At 40.8% G+C, this 19,450-nt stretch overlaps 1 protein-coding gene across 1 annotated transcript in view; it reads left to right on the top strand.

Moving 5' to 3' along the window:
* LOC143286990 (di-N-acetylchitobiase-like) overlaps positions 1-18,931 on the top strand; it is a 43,721-nt gene extending 24,790 nt beyond the window's left edge. The window contains exons 6-9 of the mRNA XM_076594983.1: positions 1,341-1,493; positions 6,520-6,601; positions 8,645-8,791; positions 12,098-18,931. Coding sequence (XP_076451098.1) covers positions 1,341-1,493; positions 6,520-6,601; positions 8,645-8,791; positions 12,098-12,258 — 543 coding nt within the window. The 3' untranslated portion in view covers positions 12,259-18,931. The remainder of the gene's footprint in view (positions 1-1,340; positions 1,494-6,519; positions 6,602-8,644; positions 8,792-12,097) is intronic.
* Positions 18,932-19,450: the final 519 nt, after the last annotated feature.

Here is a 19,450-nt window from a genome sequence, read left to right on the forward strand (position 1 = left end):
AATGGTCAGATGTATGAGTGTGTATGTGTGTGTGACTGAAACCTGATTGAATGACACAGGAAACGAATGAAGAACACCCAGTGGCACCCAGGTAGGCAGCCTGTTGTGCAAATGACTCTGTGTTTATTATGTGCTTAGAGCTTAGTTTCTGACCAAGGATAGGTGCTATAAAAGTATCCATATCTGGACTGGATTGCGGAGCCACTCCAGATGTTGCTTTCAGCAAGACTGATTATTTTTTTTTCTTTTTTGTCCCGGACGTTCTTGGGTCGACCATAGTTTTATTTTGTATATGAATTCATTATAACAATTCAGAATAGATGGACAGGACTGATTTTGACTGACTCAGGGTGCTACCATTATTTAACAAGATAAGACGGATGCTAATCAATCAATCAGTTATTATTATTATTGTTATTGTTCCAGACATTGCCTACTGCAGGACTGATTTTGACTGACCAAGGCACTACCATTATCTAATGAGATACGATGGGTGCTAATCAATCAGTCATTGTTATTATCGTTCCAGACATTGCCCACAGCAGGACTGATTTTGACTGACCAAGGCACTATTATTATCTAATGAGATACGATGGGTGCTAATCAATCAGTCATTTGTTATTATTATCGTTCCAGACATTGCCCACAGCAGGACTGATTTTGACTGACCAAGGCACTATTATTATCTAATGAGATACGATGGGTGCTAATCAATCAGTCATTTGTTATTATTATCGTTCCAGACATTGCCCACAGCAGGACTGATTTTGACAGACCAAGCAAGGCACTACCATTATCTCACAAGATAACACAGGTGTTAATCAACTGATCAGTTATTATCGTTCCAGACACTGCCTGCAACAGGACTGATTTTGACTGACCAGGGCACTACCGTTATCTTACGAGATAACACAGGTGTTAATCAATCAATCACAATCAGTCAATCACTCAATCATTGTTATTGTTCCAGACATTGCTTACAGCAGGACTGATATTGACAGACCAGTGCACTACCATTATATCACTAGATAAGATGGATGACAATCAATCAGTTATTAATATTCATATATTTATCATTTTAGATAAGATGGATGACAATTAATCAGTCAATTATTATTATTCATATATTTATCATTTTATTATTTTATATATATCTTTATTATTATTATTCAAAAAAAAGAAAAGAAAAACGTTCAGTATAGTTTTCCTTGAAGCCTGAGTAAGCGTGCTGGGTTGCTCTGCTGGTCAGGCATCTGCTTAGCAAGTGCGATGTAGTGTGTGCCTCCCTCAGATACTGATTTGAACTGAACTGTCGTTATTGTCTGTGCTTGTTGCGGCAGGACGACAAATGCAAGATCCAGCAGACAGCAGGAGAAGCTTGCTTCAGCAACAAGAACAGGCAGAGGATGTCCCTGTCTGACATCCACTCCTTGAGCCTGTCCACGGTGAATGTCAAGATGGACGTATTGACCAAGGGCCTTTACTGCAACTTGGTCAGTTCTTCTTCTTTTGATTTTTGTGTGTGCTTTTTTCTTTGTTTGTTCACATTTTTCTTTCTTCTTATTTTTAGCTTTCTTTTTCTGTTTCTTGATGGCAACGCTGTTGTCGACTTGGCTATACGCAACATGGTTTGATTTTTGGGGTTTAAAAAAAAGATTATTTAGCAGCATTTTTACTCGTTTTAAGCTGTTGATGATTAAAGCTTGATGATGATGATGGGCCAGTGAAATTTTTCAGCTCGGAGTTCTACCTTGACCTCAGAGTAATGTATCTAGCAATCAGTCGGACTTCGCCAGGCTTCTGTCCTTTACTGCATGAGAAAAAAAAAAAGAGGTCAAGATGTTCATTGCATGGATCCGTGGTAGTGCAGTGGGTGGTCGGTTGATTGATTAACACTAGTTACTTTGTATTGTAATTGTATTGTATTATTGTATTGTATTATTATTTTTTGTCACAACAGATTTCTTTGTGTGAAATACGGGCTGCTCTCCCCAGGGAGAGCATGTTGCTACACTGAGAGCGCCACACATTTTTTGGTATTTTTTTCTGCCTGCAATTTTATTTGTTTTCCAGTCAAAGTGGATTTTACAACAGAATTTTGCCAGAGACAACCCTTTTGTTTCCTTGGGTTCTTTTATGTGTGCTAAGTGCATGCTGCACACAGGACCTCAGTTTATTCTCTCTTCCCAATTACTAGCGTCCAGACCACCACTCAAGGTCTGGTGGAGGGGGAGAAAACACTGCCGATTGTGGGATTCGAACACGTGCGCTCAGATTCTCTGGCTTCCTAGGCCATCACTCCACATTTAATTTGGAGAATCTCCATGCTTTGAAACTTTGTCTGAAAACTAGCTTTAGGAAGCTTAATGGGAGGCTGATTCCTGAAGTATTATTGTCGGAGTAAGCGAAAAAATCTTGCAGTGTTTGGACATCACACATCACTTGGCCATTTATGTTTGAGATTTTTTTTCTCTTTTTATACCAAACACAGAGATGCCAACCGTTACAATTTTGCTGTATTTTGTTACGCTTGATCACTTTTTGTTTCGACGTTACGCCAACGTCAGAATTGTTCTGATGAGTTCATTTTCGACTACATAGCATGGTCACATGCTTTCCTGCCATAACATTAATCAGACACTCTAGACATATTGGTCATGAGGCCAGGGCAGACATCACAAACGTTGGTCTCACATGATGATACTCAGCTAATGGCATGTGTGTTTACATTGTTTGTAATGCCTTGTAGATAAAATGTACATTTGGTGTCATATACTGTACCATGTCAAACTGTTGCAAACTAGGCCTATCGGTTTGCTCTGCTAGGCCAAATTTCGTGCAGCTAACAGTGAAAAGTCTTGCCCGGTCCGCTCTTAGCCAATCAAATGCCTCTAAAAGCTACAAGCGCTGAATCATTCCTTTGGCCAAGGCTCTCCATGCCATCTTGTCAGGTTTATGCTTTGTCTCGTCTTACGCTTTTTTTTTTGGCTATTAAGCGTGTTCATTTGGCCTTATTTTGCTGCATGCGGCTTGAGTTTATTGTATTCTTACATTCTGTGTACTTGATTTGACTCGGCCCCCTTGAATCTTTCTTTGCTGACGCAGCTCGGGAGTCTGAGTGCTCCTACCAAATTCAAAATGTTCCTTCCAAATTTCCTGATTGTTCCTACAAACACTTGACAGGGGTTGGCATCTCTGCTAATGTATTCTGGGTGTCAGCTGTATTAGAAACCCACACTGATCACAAGATCCAAGCAAAACTGTGGCTTGCTTCATCTCTTTTTTTTTTTTGGTTTGAATCGACACAATTGCATTTTTATTTATGGATATGTATTGTATTTTTTTCTTGATGTGTCAGTTGTGGACAGTTGTTGCAAGTTAAGATGAATGTTCCAACTGGTTGATGTCTTCTGTGGTTGTTCAGTATATATTTATGTGTTTGTATATATATATAGAATATGTATAGAGTAGAATAGAATGTCTTTATTACCAAGTGTACCAGGGTCACAAGGAATATTGGGGGAATAGTACATAAAAGGTACAAACATAAATCGAAAGTCATACACAAACATAGATACAGTAGAATTTAGGACACATACATGTACATATCAATATCAGAACTTAGGTGCGTGCGCGCGCGCGCGCGCGCACACACACACACACACACACACACACACACACACACACACACATTTAACTCACTCCATGCCAAGAGTTTTTGCCCTTGCCAATCCCTGAAAACCCAGGGTTTGTATAGGATGGGGAAAAAATTGTAAAAAAAACAAAACAAATAAACACCCTGACAATTGATATTTAGTATATGTATGCAAGGAATGTTGTTCCATATGTGTGCAAAAAATCAGAGTATTTACTCACCATCTTGATGTTGATCGCGGTATCCATATTTTGTGTATTTTTTAGCATTTTTGCACCCATCAGAAAGGTACACCAACATGTTCCACATCACATTCTAACACTATTTGAGGAACTGAAGATCTAGTGCATGCAATGAAGTATGAACAGGTGGTGAAGAAAGTTGAAATTCACACATACAAAAGAATATATTGTCTCTACATAATGAAAATCAAAGAACAAAGAAAAAAACTCAACCGGCTGGGTGTTGACTGGCCAGTTAGCTGACAAACCTGGTATGCCAGTGAAGGGATGTGCAAGAGGGAAAAAGGAAAAATTGTCAGTCCAATCACTGGTGAAAACACTTGCAAAATCGTCCGTTTCCTCAGTGGTTTTGTCGTCTGTGTCTCATCTGCTGGCACATGTTCCTCACTTTCCTCTCCATTGTAAACACTCTCTTCAGCGACTGAATCTATTTCTTGTTCATCGGGATCTGGTTCAAATTCACTGTCTGAAGAATCAACATTATCTCCTTCGACATCAGAGCCTTCAGTTTGAATCATTTCCAAAGCATCTTCGACGCTGAGTAACATTTCACCTCTCCGACCGTGTCGAACACTTCGACGTGACGCCATCTTGTCAAACAACTTACAAAGCTGACAGGGGGCACGCTTTGTTATCAACTGCGGTTGAGCTTATCGTGACACACACGCAGCGTGTGTGAATGAAAAGCTGACCAGAGGTGACGTAAGATATCACATCTGCTTTTGATTTTCGCATCCGACGCGTCACTCCGACAGCACGACTTTTTAAAATCCAAGTCCGCATATGCGGACATTGGCATCCAACGCTTTCTCCGACGATGTCCGCATATGCGGACAATGGCAGCGAGTGAGTTAAACATAAGCTGCATATCACATGTAGATGCGGCTGATGACTAGATCTTCAGGTAAGTGGTTGTTGATTGCACAACTCTCTTTAATCATGCTGGATTTGTTCAAGAGATCGGGCATTGACTGCTTTGGGGAAAAAGCTATTGGCGAAGCAATTGGCTTTCGTATTTATACTTTTGTACCGACGACCAGAGGGAAGCATCTCGAAAATCCCAAAAGCTGAATGTGATTTGTCCTGGCTGATTGATTTTGCTTTTTTGAGTAGCCGCTTATAATATCCACTAATAATATATGTTGTCTATCAGCCCAGGTAATCTTGGTGGCAGCCCTGGTAATCTTGGTGGCAGTTTTTACGATTCTGTTCAGGACTGCGACTTCTGCCTTGGAAATGTTTCCGTACCAAGCAGTAATAGCGAAGGTTAACACGCTTTCGGTGACTGCTCGGTAGAAATCAACCATGATTTCTTTTCTAATTCCGAACTTTTTGAGGTGCTGAAGAAAGTACAGGTGCTGTTGTGCTTTCTTAACAATTTTTTTTAACAATTTTTTCCATATTTTTCTCCTATTTCAAATCATTGGAAATGATCAGTCCGAGAAATTTAAATTCGCTGATAATCTCTGCTTGCTTGTCTTCAGTAACAAGTGGTTAGGGGTCAGATCTGGTCTTTCTGAAATCAACAATTAATTCTTTTGTTTCTGATATGTTGAGTTCTAAGTTGTTTTGATCACACCAGCTGACAAGTCCTAGTACGTCTTCCCTATATTTTGACTCATCACTGTTCGTAATCAGCCCTTCTAGAGTAGTATTGTCGGCAAACTTGACTGTGGTGTTACATTCATTACGAGATGCACAGTCATGTGTGAATAGTGAGTACAATAGTGGGGATAGAACACATCCCTGTGGGGCGCCTATGTTGAGAATACATGTGGAGGAGGTGAGGTCACCAACTTTAACAACTTACTCTCTGCATCTTAGAAATAAGATATAGATTTCTCTCTCTCTCTCTCTCTCTCTCTCTCTCTCGCTCTCTCTCTCTCTCTCTATATATATATATATATGTGTGTGTGTGTGTGTTTGCGTCTGTGTCTGTGTGCATTTGTTTGACTGTGTGCGTGGGTGGGTGCTTGGTATTGCTTTTGCATGGATGATAATGATTGTTTTTGTTCACTGTTTGATTGGGGTGACTGTACGTTGTTCGCCAGAGATAGTTTTGGAGATTTTTGCTTGAGGCTGGGATTTTTGTGTAAAATGTTTTCTTTTTGTTTATTTTACTCATGTGATGTGCCTTGAGCATTATTGTGTAATGATTAAAGGTGCAGGGGAAATAAACTTTTATTATTATTATTATTAAAGAACAGTTTCAGTTTCTCAGGAGGCATCACTCCGTTTGGACAAATCCGTATATGCAGCACCACTTCTGGTAGAGTGCTAGGCAGAATCCTAACCAGTGGCTTAACTAAATGTGCTTAGTCAGGTCTTAAGTGCATGCATATGTATTTGTGTTACCTATCAGAGTGGGTTTCTTCTACAGAACTTTGCCAGAGGACAACACCTGTGTTGCCATGGTTTTCTTTTTTCACTGCACCAAGTGCATGCTGCACACGGGACCTCAGTTTTATCGTCTCATCCAAATGACTAGACTCTCAGTTTGATTTTCCAGTCAAACTTGGTGAGAAAGGGCAAAGCTGGGATTTGAACCCAGACCCTCTCGGACACTGTACTGGCACGGCAGAGGAGCGTCCTAACCACCCTGCCACCTTCCTCCTGTTGCAGAACAACACGGCCCAGCTGTGGTTTGAGAACTTCACCACCCTGCTCATCAAGTACCAGCTGGTGTCAGACCTGGAGCTCAAAGGTGAGGGAGTGCAAGTCTGTGAGAGAATGACTGGATGTCTGTCCATTGAACGGTGACACTTGTACATCGGTATAAATCTGCTGTCAGGGACGTCAGGGTGTTAGCATGTGGTCTGTGTGTGTGTGTGTGCGTGCGTGTGTGCGTGCGCATGTGTGTGTTTGTGTGTATTGTTTTTTGACTCACTTGTGTAAACAAAGTGAGTCTATGTTTTAACCCGGTGTTCGGTTGTCTGTGTGTGTGTCTGTGTGTCTGTGTGTGTGTGTGTCTGTGGTAAACTTTAACATGTGTATTATGTATTGTACAGTATTACTTTCTTGTCACAGCAGATTTCGTTTCGTGAAATTAGTGCTTCTCTCTCAGAGGAGAGTGCATTGTCACAGTGAAATGCTTTGTTTTTCTTTCTCTTCCTCCCCCAACCCCCCCGGGTGTGCAAGTGTATTTGTTTTACTATCAAAGTGTAATTTTCTACAGAATTTTAACGTCCAGCCCATTTTCCACCGAAGGTCTAGTGGAAGGGGAGAAAATTGTGGCCAGTATGGGATTTGATCCCACATGCTCAGATTCTCTTGCTTCCTGGGTGGGTGTGATACCAGTAGGCCACCACTGCTGTTGGGGTGTTTCATAAAGTTGAGTGGATCACTGAGGGTCGGACGTGTCTACAGTTCACAGAGCTGCTGAAAATGTTGACGATGTTGCTTCACTGTTGGGCTGTTTTGTCAGTCAGTGGCAAGTAACCTTAACCCTTTGAGCCCAGAGTTCCTGAGCAATTTTAACCCTTCTACCTGAGCTCCTGAGCCAAAATTTGCAAATAATTGGTATTAAACCCTTTGAGATCTGACCACCACTTTACCAGTGGTAGAGAAAAATGACATAATGCCTAGCCACTGGTTGAGTGGTGCGTAAACACTTGAAGCGTGCAGAGTCTCAGCGTGGCCCGTCAGGGCAGAAATCAGGGACAAAACGTGCGAGAAAACAACTGTACACAACGCAGCAAGTAATTGATACGCTTGATGATTTATCGGAAGTAGAGTATGACAATGATTACTCTGATAGTGAGGTGGAATTCAAATTGGATGATTTTGCTACAGATAGTGATGTTGAAAATGAATCTGAGCATGCAGAATCAGTTGATAAAAGGAGGCGTGTCAGGTTGAGACTCTGCACACTTCATGGTAGAAATCGATCTTTTTTATCCAAAGCACATGCACAAAACACAGTGAAAAGGCGCGGCCATGTTGGTACTACGTTCGCTGACGTCATAATATTATGGTTTTTCTGATTGGCTCTTCAATATAAGTCAACTAATAGCAAAACACGACACAAGTGTTTACGCACTGCTCAACTGGTGGCTAGGCATTATGTCATTTTTCTCTACCACCAGTAAAGCGGTGGTCAGGGCTCAAACTCAAAGGGTTAATGATCTGAGCACTTCTGAATATAAACACCAATCCTAGTTCTTCTTCTCCTTTGTCATGGGCTGTGACAACCACGTTCACTGGTATACAAGAGTGGGCTTTTTAAGTGTTTGTTTTTACCCCCACCTTGTCGGCAGTCATACTCGACTCTTTTGGGTGGGGAAGGAAAGGGGGGGCGAGGGCGTCCAGTGGAGGAGGAGGGGGGTGCGTGCATGCCAGGTATGTTCTTGTTTCCATAACCCATTGAACGCTGACATGGATTACTGGATCCTTCATATGTGTATTTGATCTTCTGCGTGCGTATGCAAACGAAGGGGATTCAGGCACTAGCAGGTCTGCACATCTGTTGACCTGGGAGATCGGAAAAATCTCCACCCTTTACCCACCAGGCACTGGGACTGGGACTGGAACCTGGGACCCCTAGTCAGATTAAAAGTCCAGCACTTTACTCACTTGGCTGTTGTGCCCATTCCCACAGTACATAAGATCAGCCTTGGGGGGGTCTGAATTCGATTGTTCTGAAGACTGTACTCACTTTGCTCTACTGATACTAAAAAAACAAACAAGGTTTATAAAAAAGAATATGACATAGTTTTACCAAGGGTGTGTGTGTTTGTCACTGACGCAGGCCTGTCCCTGTGGTATGGGGAGGACCTGACCTTTGGCATGTCGGAGGACAGTGCCAAGTTCTCCAGCAATTCCTGGAGCTTCCTCATCCACCATGTGCTGCACAGGACTGCCTACACTCCCCACACCGTCAACCACTTCTATGCAGGTGTGTGTGTGTGTGAGGGGGGGGGGGATGGATAGGGGGTGGAGGATGTGTATGTGAGTGTGTGTGTTTGTGAATGTAGGTATGTGTGTTGGGGGGGCGGTGGGGGGTGTGAGTATGTGGGTGTGTACATGTGGGTGTTTGTTTTTCCCCCAAGTAATTAAGATTTTTTTTTTTTAGACGTGTAATGTGTATGGGTGTGTGCGTGTATGTGTGAGCATGCGTGCTTGAGTGAGTGTGTATGCATGTGGTGATTCCACACAGATAAATCTGCACAGTGAAATACATCATTACATGTCTGGATTCTGCAGAGTAAAATGAACAGTAGCGTCACTGTGTTCATGTTTGAGGAGGAGCGGTGGTCTGGTGGTAATGCGCCCTACTATGCAGCGAGTGTCCACCAGTTCGATTCCCATAAAATGGACTGGGATTTTTGTATTCCCCCTCACCCCGTCCACTCCATTGAGTGGTGGTGTGGGTGCTAGTCATTCGGACTAGACGATGAACCGAGGTCCCCGTGTGCAGCATGCATTTAACTCATGTGAAAGACCCAGCAGCAACAAAAGTCATTCTTTACTCAAACCTCAGCATGCATGCTCAGGTAGTAAATCTGATACGCATAGTCAGTTGTGAACTTCATCGCATCAACTCTATCCATCAGTACCTTTCTGTTGAAACTACTAAAACTCTCATTTCTGCTTTTGTGCTGTTCGAATTGATTACTGTAATTCTCTTCTCATAAGATGTCCACATAATATTTCTTCTGCGAATTCAAAAACTTCAAAACAGTGCTGCCCGTCTGACTCTCAGAGTCCCACATACTGATCACATTTCTCCTCACCTCCGCACTCTACATTGGCTCCCCATTGAAGCGAGAATTAAATACAGAGTTGCGTGTCTCTGCTATTCTGCTTTCATCTCTGCAGGACCTACATATCTTTCTGACCTTATCAGTGTTTACACTCCTGCAAGAAATCTCCGCTCTTCCTCTGACTGTTACCTTTTGAAACTTCCTCATGTCAATACAAGTACCTATGGTGAACATTCTTTGAGAAAGAGTGGTCATGAATGTTTTATGTAACTTGTAATATTTTTCTTTCAAGTAAAGGGCCCTGGGCTCTTAGAAAGGGCGCTATATAAATGTACATTATTATTATTATTATTATTATTAAAAGGGTTGTCCTTGGGGGAAATTCTGAAGAAAAATTCCCCTGATATTGAAAAACAAATGCACTTAACAGACAGGAAAAAGAGAGAGAGGAAAAAAAAAAAGAGTAGCAGTGCACTGTGGTGATACGCTCTCTGTTGTGGGGGTGGAGGTGGGGAGCATCCCAAATTTTACACTGAGAAATACATCGTGATAAAAGAGTAATACAACAATACAGTGCCTATTCCAGTTGCATTTAGTTGTGTCGTCTGCTAACGAAAAAAGCAAGACGTGGCGTCCGCACACAAAGACTGGGTTGACTCACAGCTCAGTAAATTAGAGGAGAAAGAAAAACAAAAGATGGATCCGCCTGACGAAAACACGGGATCAAAAGTACTTCCGTGGTGGAGAAGAAAAGTGAGCAACCGAAGTTGATAAGCATAGATGTCTTAGCAGTCAAAGTGAGAGGATAAACACAGGGTGAGATGGAAACCAAAAAAAAAAAAAAAAGAACAACAAAACAACAACCCAAGAACAGCAGCAACAAAAAACAAACATAACTTTGTGTGTTCGGCAGTCTGCTGTTGATTACATGAAGAAGAAAGGCAGATGTTTATTACTCTTGTTTAATCAAGTTATCCGCGTGTGTGTGTGTGGGGGGTGGGGGTGGGGGGGGTGCAGGTGTGTGCTGATTATCTGGTTGTGGTTTTTCCGCAATTCATCTTTATTCTTATCTTATCTGTCTATTATAATCAATGTGCAGTATAGTAGGCTATGTTTATAATTATATTCAAATAATGTTTCTTAATTCTTTCTGTTTTTACATTAAGAATACTAGTTATTACCTACAGTGTGTGGATGTATGTATGAAACGATGTATGTGATATTTTTTTACATTTGTATCTTCGTAATATTTGTAGGGGCTGTTGTTGGCTTTTACAGTTATGGTCTCCATGTTGTTTACTTGTCTATGTTGTGATAATGCACCTGACCAAATTTCTCCAGTTGGAGGTAATAAAGTTATTCTCATCTTATCTTATGTGACTCAGTGCTTAACTCACTCTGGACGAATAGTTTTCTCCCTTGCTTTCCCCTGAATGAAACTCCCAGTACTTGACCAACTGACCCTCACGTCGTGTGTACACCCACCCCCCTCCCTCTCTTCACAGCCCTCAGAAGCTGAGTCACTGTCAGTAACTTCTTGCTGGTAGCTTTCTTCACTGCAGATACTTTATTCAATGTCTTCATCATCCTTGTCGATGTCAAAACCATCAGTTTGAAGCATTTCAATCCCTTTAGCAGCAGTAAAAAGCCGCTGTTGTGATCTACTTTGCTCCAAAAATTTCCACTTGCTTTGGCTGTGATGTCATTTTTGATACATATGCAGATTAGCTCGTCATGTGGGGTACCAAGGTCAGCGGCTGGCCAGCGAGTGTATAGTTATGGAACTTCATGAAGAAACTTTCCATTCGACCGAATGCCCTGTGTAGCTGCGATTTTTATGCTACCCCATGAGGAAAACTTGGAAAAAAATTTAATTGTCGAAACTGCTATAGCATTCCGTCATCCAGAACACTACCTTATGTCAGGAAAACCATAGCGTTCCATTGTCCAGAGTGCGTTAACCCTATCACTTCTGGTTTACTTTTCTGTGCAGTTTGCTGAGAAAATTTCCAGAAAAAATGGAAAAGATCGCACTTTAAATCATATGGTTCCCTAGGGGACAGCAACCAGAATTTCACACACAGAGAAACCTGTTGTGAAAAAAAAAAGCAGTATACAATATGCAATATTTCAGTCATACCTCTCAAACTATTGAAGGTAATAGAAAAAGAAAGTATCACTATGCTTCGTTTCTACTATCAGCACTCTCAGAAATGATAATCTTTATATAATGTGATTTATGCAACACACATGCACACGCACATGCACACACACACTCTCTCTCTCTCTCTCTCTATGACGGAGGAAGCAAATGATAAGCACCTAAAGGAGCTCTCAGTCACTTTACCCAGACAGGCAGACTGTTGTGCCAATGACTCCGTGTTTGCAAGGTGTTTAGAGCATGCATCTCTGACCGTGAATAGGTGGTATGGAAGTATCAATAATAAATTGTTTGAAATTATTAGGCAAAAAAAAACGTGGTCAATGATTGGTTCCAGACACAGTGGCGGGGGTGGGGGTGGGCTGTCTGCTTCTGGGAACTATCCTTGGAGTGACCTTTGCTTGCATCGCCTTCCGCCGCAACAGTTTCCAGAAACTGAACCGACCGTTCAAGCTGGATGAGGATGAAAACGCATTCCGGGACGACGAAGGGCTTTGAGTTGTTGTTGCTTTTCATTTTGTATTTGTTTAATTACTTTGTTACTGTTTGTTTTTGACTCAGGTCTCTCTCTTGTCCTCTGGTTTCGTTACAATTAATCATTTGTTTTTTTCGTTTTCTGTTGTTTTTTTTTGTTTTTGTTTTTTAAGTGTGAATAGTAGGAAATTTAGAGTCCTGTTAAAGAGAAAATATATGGGGTTTTGAGGTGTACTTTTTTTCTGACATGATGTGAAATGTCGGCCTTATGATTTATAGGTTGAATTGATTTGATACCATCGAAACAACTGTGCTGTAGTGTCTGTGATTTTCTTGTTGGTGCATGTGTGTTGGTTGGCAGCGCTGTACAGAGAGAAGGGAGAGTACCTTTACGCTAGTTTGGCGTGCGGGATGATTATCATGAGGCAAGTTCTAGTGCTCTAGTTTGGCGTGCGGGATGATTGTCATGAGGCAAGTTCTAGTGCTCTAGTTTGGCGTGCGTGATGATTGTCATGAGGCAAGTTCTAGTGCGCTAGTTTGGCGTGCGGGATGATTGTAATGAGGCAAGTTCTAGTGCTCTAGTTTGGCGTGTGTGATGATTGTCATGAGGCAAGTTCTAGTGCTCTAGTTTGGCGTGTGTGATGATTGTCATGAGGCAAGTTCTAGTGCTCTAGTTTGGCGTGCGGGATGATTGTCATCAGGCAAGTTCTAGTGCTCTAGTTTGGCGTGCGTGATGATTGTCATGAGGCAAGTTCTAGTGCTCTAGTTTGGCGTGTGTGATGATTGTCATGAGGCAAGTTCTAGTGCTCTAGTTTGGCATGTGTGATGATTGTCATGAGGCAAGTTCTAGTGCTCTAGGAAACGGAAGGATTAATGACATCACTCATCCTGTTTGCTACAATTTTTTTATTCATTTTTTATTGGGTGGGGGAAGTGGGGAGGGGGGCGTTCAAATTTCATGCATCTTCAGTACATGTTTGTTTTGTTTTTTTAGCGTGGTGATCTTTTGTGATCTTTCGCAGTTGCTGTTTTGCTGACATTCTTCATTCCAATCACTGTGTATATTTTTGTTTTGGCAATTCAGGATGGGATTTTTTTTTATACAGATTTTCTTCTGATGTATAGGATTGGGGTTTTTCGTGTTTTTTGTGTTTTTTTCTCGTCGTTGTTTGTTTCAAATCTAAGCAGTGCATGTTCATTTAACAAGTATGCTTTGGTTGTTGCTTATGATTGTACAGTTTTCTGGAATGAATTTTGCATTCTTAATACATTATTTTGTTGTGCGATTGGTCTGCTTGAGAATATTAAAAATGATTGATGCATGAAAAGTGAATGTACTTTCAGGGTAATGATTAAGTGCTTGTAGAGGGATGTCTTCGGTTTTTCTTTTATTATTATTATTATTGTTATTTTGAATATATGTGTGAAAGAGAGAGAGAGAGAGAGAGTGTGTGTGAGTGAGCATTTTCTGTTTCAGTTATACTTGTTATGGTGTTGATGTTTATTTTAAGTTATTTGATATTGTTTATCTGTCCATCGTGGTTACAGGTTCGCAACAGTGATAATGCTATTTACGTCTTAAGTCTAATATATTTTCATTTAATTTTTGTCTGGTGCATCTCCAATTCATCAGGCTTAATTAAAAACGACAAGTGATTTTTCTCATGCAGGAGATTTCCTTGTTATTGAATTAGCTTTGCTGAATGCCCAAATTAGGTGATTCTTGTTGAAAATTTTGTTTAGTTATTTATTTTAAAATAATTTATTCGATTTTAAGCTGTTCTCAGCTGCGAATCCTGGCAAGCAAAGAAGCACACAGGAGAAAAAAAAGTGGACACCTTTAACACCAAATGGGTACACAGGATCCTTTGCATCAAAAGGCATGATTTCATCCCAAATGAAGGTCAGAGAGAGAGAGAGAGAGAGATCCCATAGACCTCTTGTGTCAGCCATCACCTGCAGACAACATCTCCAGTGGCTGGGACTTCTTCTTTTTCTTCTTCTTCTGCGTTCGCGGGCTTCAACTCCCACGTTCACTCGTATATACGCGAGTGGGCTTTTTACGTGTATGACTGTTTTTACCCTGCCATGTAGGCAGCCATACTCCGCTTTCGGGGGTGTGCATGCTGGGTATGTTCTTGTTTCCATAACCCACCGAACGCTGACATGGATTACAGGATCTTTAACGTGCGTATTTGATCTTATGCTTGCGTATACACACGAAGGGGGTTCAGGCACTGGCAGGTCTGCACATATGTTGACCTGGGAGATCGTAAAAATCTCCACCCTTTACCCACCAGGCGTCGTCACTGTGATTCGAACCCGGGACTCTCAGATCGAAAGTCCAATGCTTTAACCATTCGGCTCTGGCACCCATCACTGGCTGGGACAAATACTGAGGCTCACCCCACACCCCCCCCCTGTCCCACCCTCCCCCCACAACAATAATTACACACCAAGCCATGAACTGGATACCTACCAGCTGGAGAAAGAGATGACGTCCCAAGATGGAATTAGCAGTAATCGGTGGAGAGAAAATTCACACTTATCGACAGACGATGGAGTGACACCAGTAGACTGGCTGAGGACCACAGAGAATGGAGTGAAACATTACCTTCCTGCTTTGATCCTAAACATAAGCACACACACACACACACACACACACACACACACACACAAACCAGCAAAAAAAAAGGTGATAAAAGAAAGAAGAAATCCAGATCTCCACTCAGCGTCATTGCCTGGTTGTTTATCATGAGGTTGTGTGCTTTTTGCTAGTTTTTGACTCACTTGTGTAAGCAAAAGTGAGTCTGTGTAATAACCCTGTTTCGGGTGTGTGTGTGTGTGTGTGTGTGTGTCCGTGTGTCTGTGGTAAACTTTAACACTGTCGTTTCTTTACTTGATTGAAAAGTCCGAACAACCAGTTTGAAACTTGAATCCTGAGCATTGCTCGGGTGTTTGTTTGAAAATGATATTTGCAACAAAAATGAATGAGCACTTGCTTGGACATGAGGCTGATGAGTTTGTGAGATAACAGTATATGACTGAGCCGATTCTTCTAGGAACTGTTGAGCGTGTGATAGCAGATATAGCTTGACGCGTAGTTTGTATTTGTATTTCATTTTATCACAACAGATTTCTCTGTGTGAAATTCGGGCTGCTCTCCCCTGGGAGAGTGTGTTGCTACACTACAGTGCCACCCATTTTTTTGGTATTTTTTCCTGTGTGCAGTTTTATATGTTTTTCCTATCAAAGTGGATTTTTCTACAGAATTTTCCCAGGAACAACCCTTTTGTTGCCGTGGGTTCTTTTACGTATGCTAAGTGTGTGCTGCACACGGGACCTCGGTTTATCATCTCATCTGAATGGCTAGCGTCCAGACCACCACTCAAGGTCTAGTGGAGGGGGAGAAAATATTGGCGGCTGAGCCGTGATTCGAACCAGCGCGCTCAGATTCTCTCACTTCCTAGGCTGACGCGTTACCTGTAGGCCATCACTCCAGGCCATAGTTGATGTCATGTGCAGCAAGATTCAGACGGTTTGAAAAACAATAACAACAAACATACATTTTTTGGACTTGACCTTCATGATGCTGAACAGCACACATTAGAAAGAGTATCCAATAATGTACAGTTGTTCTGCTCTGTGTAACTGCTCTTGATGTTAACTGTGTAAAAAAAACAAAAAAAAAAAACAAAACAAAACTTGATGTAATCAGTGTATTTTGTTTGATTTGCATGCACCCCCCCGAAAACGGAGTATGGCTGCCTACATGGCGGGGTAAAAACGGTCATACACGTAAAAGCCCACTCGTGTGCATACGAGTGAACGCAGAAGAAGAAGTAGTTTGATTAAAAAAAAGAGAAAAAAAAGAATGTAATACAACAAAATTACAGCACAATCAAAAAAAAAAAAAAAAGAACTTCTGCATGTTATACAGGGGGTAAGAAAAAGGTGTAGTGGAGCAAATCCAGAGCCTTTTTTTTTTTTTTTCTTTTTTTTTGTACAGGAATACGATTTTTTGTGTCTGTGTATGTGTTTGCGTGCATGGACGAGGATTTATGATTGGCGCTAAGCGTTATGAGCTTAAAAAGTTGTGTGCCTTTTAAAAAAATTATGATTTTTTTAACAAAATTATTGGATTTGTTCATTATGAAACATTTCATCATCCTTTTGATCTCGTCTGTGTTTTTTGTTGTTGTTGTTTTTTGTGTTTTTTTTACAGTTTTTTTCTTTTACTTTTTAAAAATTTGTTTTTTTATATCATTTGTGATTGGAAGTTCACTGTAATTTCTTTTCTTTTTTTAAAAATTTTTGTTCATTAATTGTGTCTGGTATCCATTGTGCAAAGATAGGTGTTTGTGAATCTAGAGAGCTGTGAAAATATGGCCTTGTGTCATTGTTGAGTCTAATATAATCATGTTTTATAACTGTCTGTTCAGAAACATTCCAGAGGGAAAAAAATACGGCCTTGCTTTAGTGACCTCTTTGAGTCCAAAGTGATCATGTTTGATAATTATCTGTTTCAATAACATCCCTGGGACTCTTTGTTTTTTTCCTGGGTGATATTTCTGCCTGTTTTTATCGTCACTGTTACTGTGAAAAGTTGAAGTGCATTTTGAAATCAAGAAAATACAAAAAAAAAGAAAAAAAAAAAGCTCTCTGTTGAAAGTAAGGAGTGTTAAGATTAAAAAATTTTTTTTTTTTTTACTCCGTCCGTTGATTGGTCCGTCTGCCTTACTTATGAAATAACTTTCACGCCTTCAGATGAATTCTGTTCAGTTTAGCATGATGGTGAAAATAGTCTGTGCAGATTGGCAAGAATTTGAATATTCTTATCCATTTTTGTGTGTGTGTGTGTGGGTGTTAAGGCTTTTTAGCCTGTTGAATATTGTCATGGTCACTCACCTCTTTAGTTCTCTCTCTGTCTCTTCTTCTCGTTCTCTCTCTCTCCCCTCCCCCCTTTCTGTCCATCTATCTCTCTCAGATTATTGGTGTTGTGAGCCTTGTTATGGCAACTCCTCTTGTATACTGTTAAATAGACCACTTTCAAACGTTTAGAAATATTTTTTAAACTTCAATTATTACATTGTACATAGAACAGAAACACATTTGACAAAGAACAGATAGCAGACAATAACAATAGCAAAACAAAAACAAACAAAAAAAGAAAAGAAAGATATCGATCCAGATGATGCCTTTTGGACATGCACATCATCACCATTATTATTATTACTGTTGTTATTACTATTACAGTCATCATTATCGTCATCATCTTTACTATTCCGCTTTGAAACTTGGTGTGTAGAGAGATCAGCAATGTGCAGAATTCCTTGAAATGTGACATCCCCACACCCTTCTCCTGTGGGATGCCGGGGGTCTTTCAGTGTAAATAGCATCCCTGCTTTCTGGAAATTCTGTGCCAGAAATTTCCTCTCTTTTTTTTTTTTTTTCTTCTTCCTTCTCTATTGTCTGCTTTTTCTGCCTTCCCAGTCCATTCCCCTTTCTTATTTCCAAAAAGACTGGATTTTTTTTCTTCTTCCTTCTCTATTGTCTGCTTTTTCTGCCTTCCCAGTCCATTCCCCTTTCTTATTTCCAAAAAGACTGGATTTTTTTCTTCTTCTTCCTTCTCTATTGTCTGCTTTTTCTGCCTTCCCAGTCCATTCCCCTTTCTTATTTCCAAAAAGACTGGATTTTTTTTTTCTCTCTCTATTTTCAACAGTCTATGATGTACTGTCTGGTGTTTTGTTCTGGTGATTAGGTAGTGAGGTATTGAGATGTAAACACTGGAATGGGCACTAGCAATACATTCTGCAGTGTTATTTACCTGTTTTAGCCTTCAGATATATATATATATATATTGTATTTGTGTGTGTTGCTTTGAAGTATTTAAAATCCTTTTTTTTAAATGATTTTGTTGTTGTTGCAATCTGGAGCTGGCGAATTAAGTGGAATGGCTGATGTCCTCAGCATGACCGACTTGCCTTAAGGAGCTTAATGGTTAAGATGAAATACGAACTGTGGCTGACATTCTCAGCGCAGCCTGTTTGCCTTAACTCTTTCACCACCATAGGCGAATTCAGTTGTCTAGACAGTGCACTGCCATAGGCGACTTTGGTCAACACCAAGAGGTCATGTTGAAAAGATGATTTTTCACGTTATAACAAAGCTTGACAGCCGCAACCGGTTTCCCACCGCTAGAACAATGACTGACCTTTGCCCCCTGACCGAGTTTGAAATGAACAAGTCCAATGTGTTGTTTTGACATGAACCGAAGCCTGTGACTGAGAGCATGGTGTCTGAAATATCTGGTGCTTGAGAGTGTTTTTCACACAGAAACTTGGTGGTGAGAGTTAAGGAGCTTAATGGTGAAGGTAAGTGTCCAGAACTGTGTTGTTTTGTAGATTTTTCAAAAAAACTCAGCTGTGACATGGTTTTGTCGCCGGGCAGTCCTGATACAGCCCCGTGCAGGTTAGCAGGGCTACAAGCAACAAATCCGTCGCTTGAAGTCACACAATTAATGCAGAAACAAGACATTCCAGGTCAGTGTCGTCCCACAAAGTCTGAGAAACTGGGAGTAGTTTTATGCACCCGCTTTGCCTTTGGTACGTTGGTGTGGTTTTGGAAGCTAATGCAGATGGTTGTGATGATTGTCCAGTGTACTGCCAGAGTAAAGGGTGATGTCCTGTCCTTTGAATTGTGCGTGGAATCTGCTGCTTTGCTGTTTTGTATGTCATGTTCATGTGGTGGAGTAAACTGATCTGTTTTTATGTGCGGTGAAGAATTGTGTAATACTGTTTATGAGGGTTTTTAACAAGTTATATTTTCTAACCTAAATTTCTTTTTTTTTCGAACACACACACACACACACACACATATATATATATATATAGAGAGAGAGAGAGATGAAAACAAACACATCAATCTGTCACGTATTCCAAATTTTCGAAACAGTCTCGTTCCTTCCTCAAGGGATGAGTTGTTTACACGTTGCCAGGGTCACTCTTACGCAGCTGTTATGACGCATATATAAATGTGTGTGTTTAAGCATTGTATGAAGCAATCTTTTCACTTCACAAAGCAAGCAGTGTAGTGGGTCATTTATGAACTGTAAGTCTCAGAAAGCAGAGGATGAAAATCAAATGACAGGGGTGTTCATTTGTTAATGCATGTAATGATTTGTTAATTCATGTGTAATGATTGCTTCCAGCAGTTC

This window comes from Babylonia areolata, chromosome 10 (assembly GCF_041734735.1).
Source record: "Babylonia areolata isolate BAREFJ2019XMU chromosome 10, ASM4173473v1, whole genome shotgun sequence".
In the NCBI taxonomy this organism is placed as follows: Eukaryota; Metazoa; Mollusca; class Gastropoda; order Neogastropoda; family Buccinidae; genus Babylonia; species Babylonia areolata.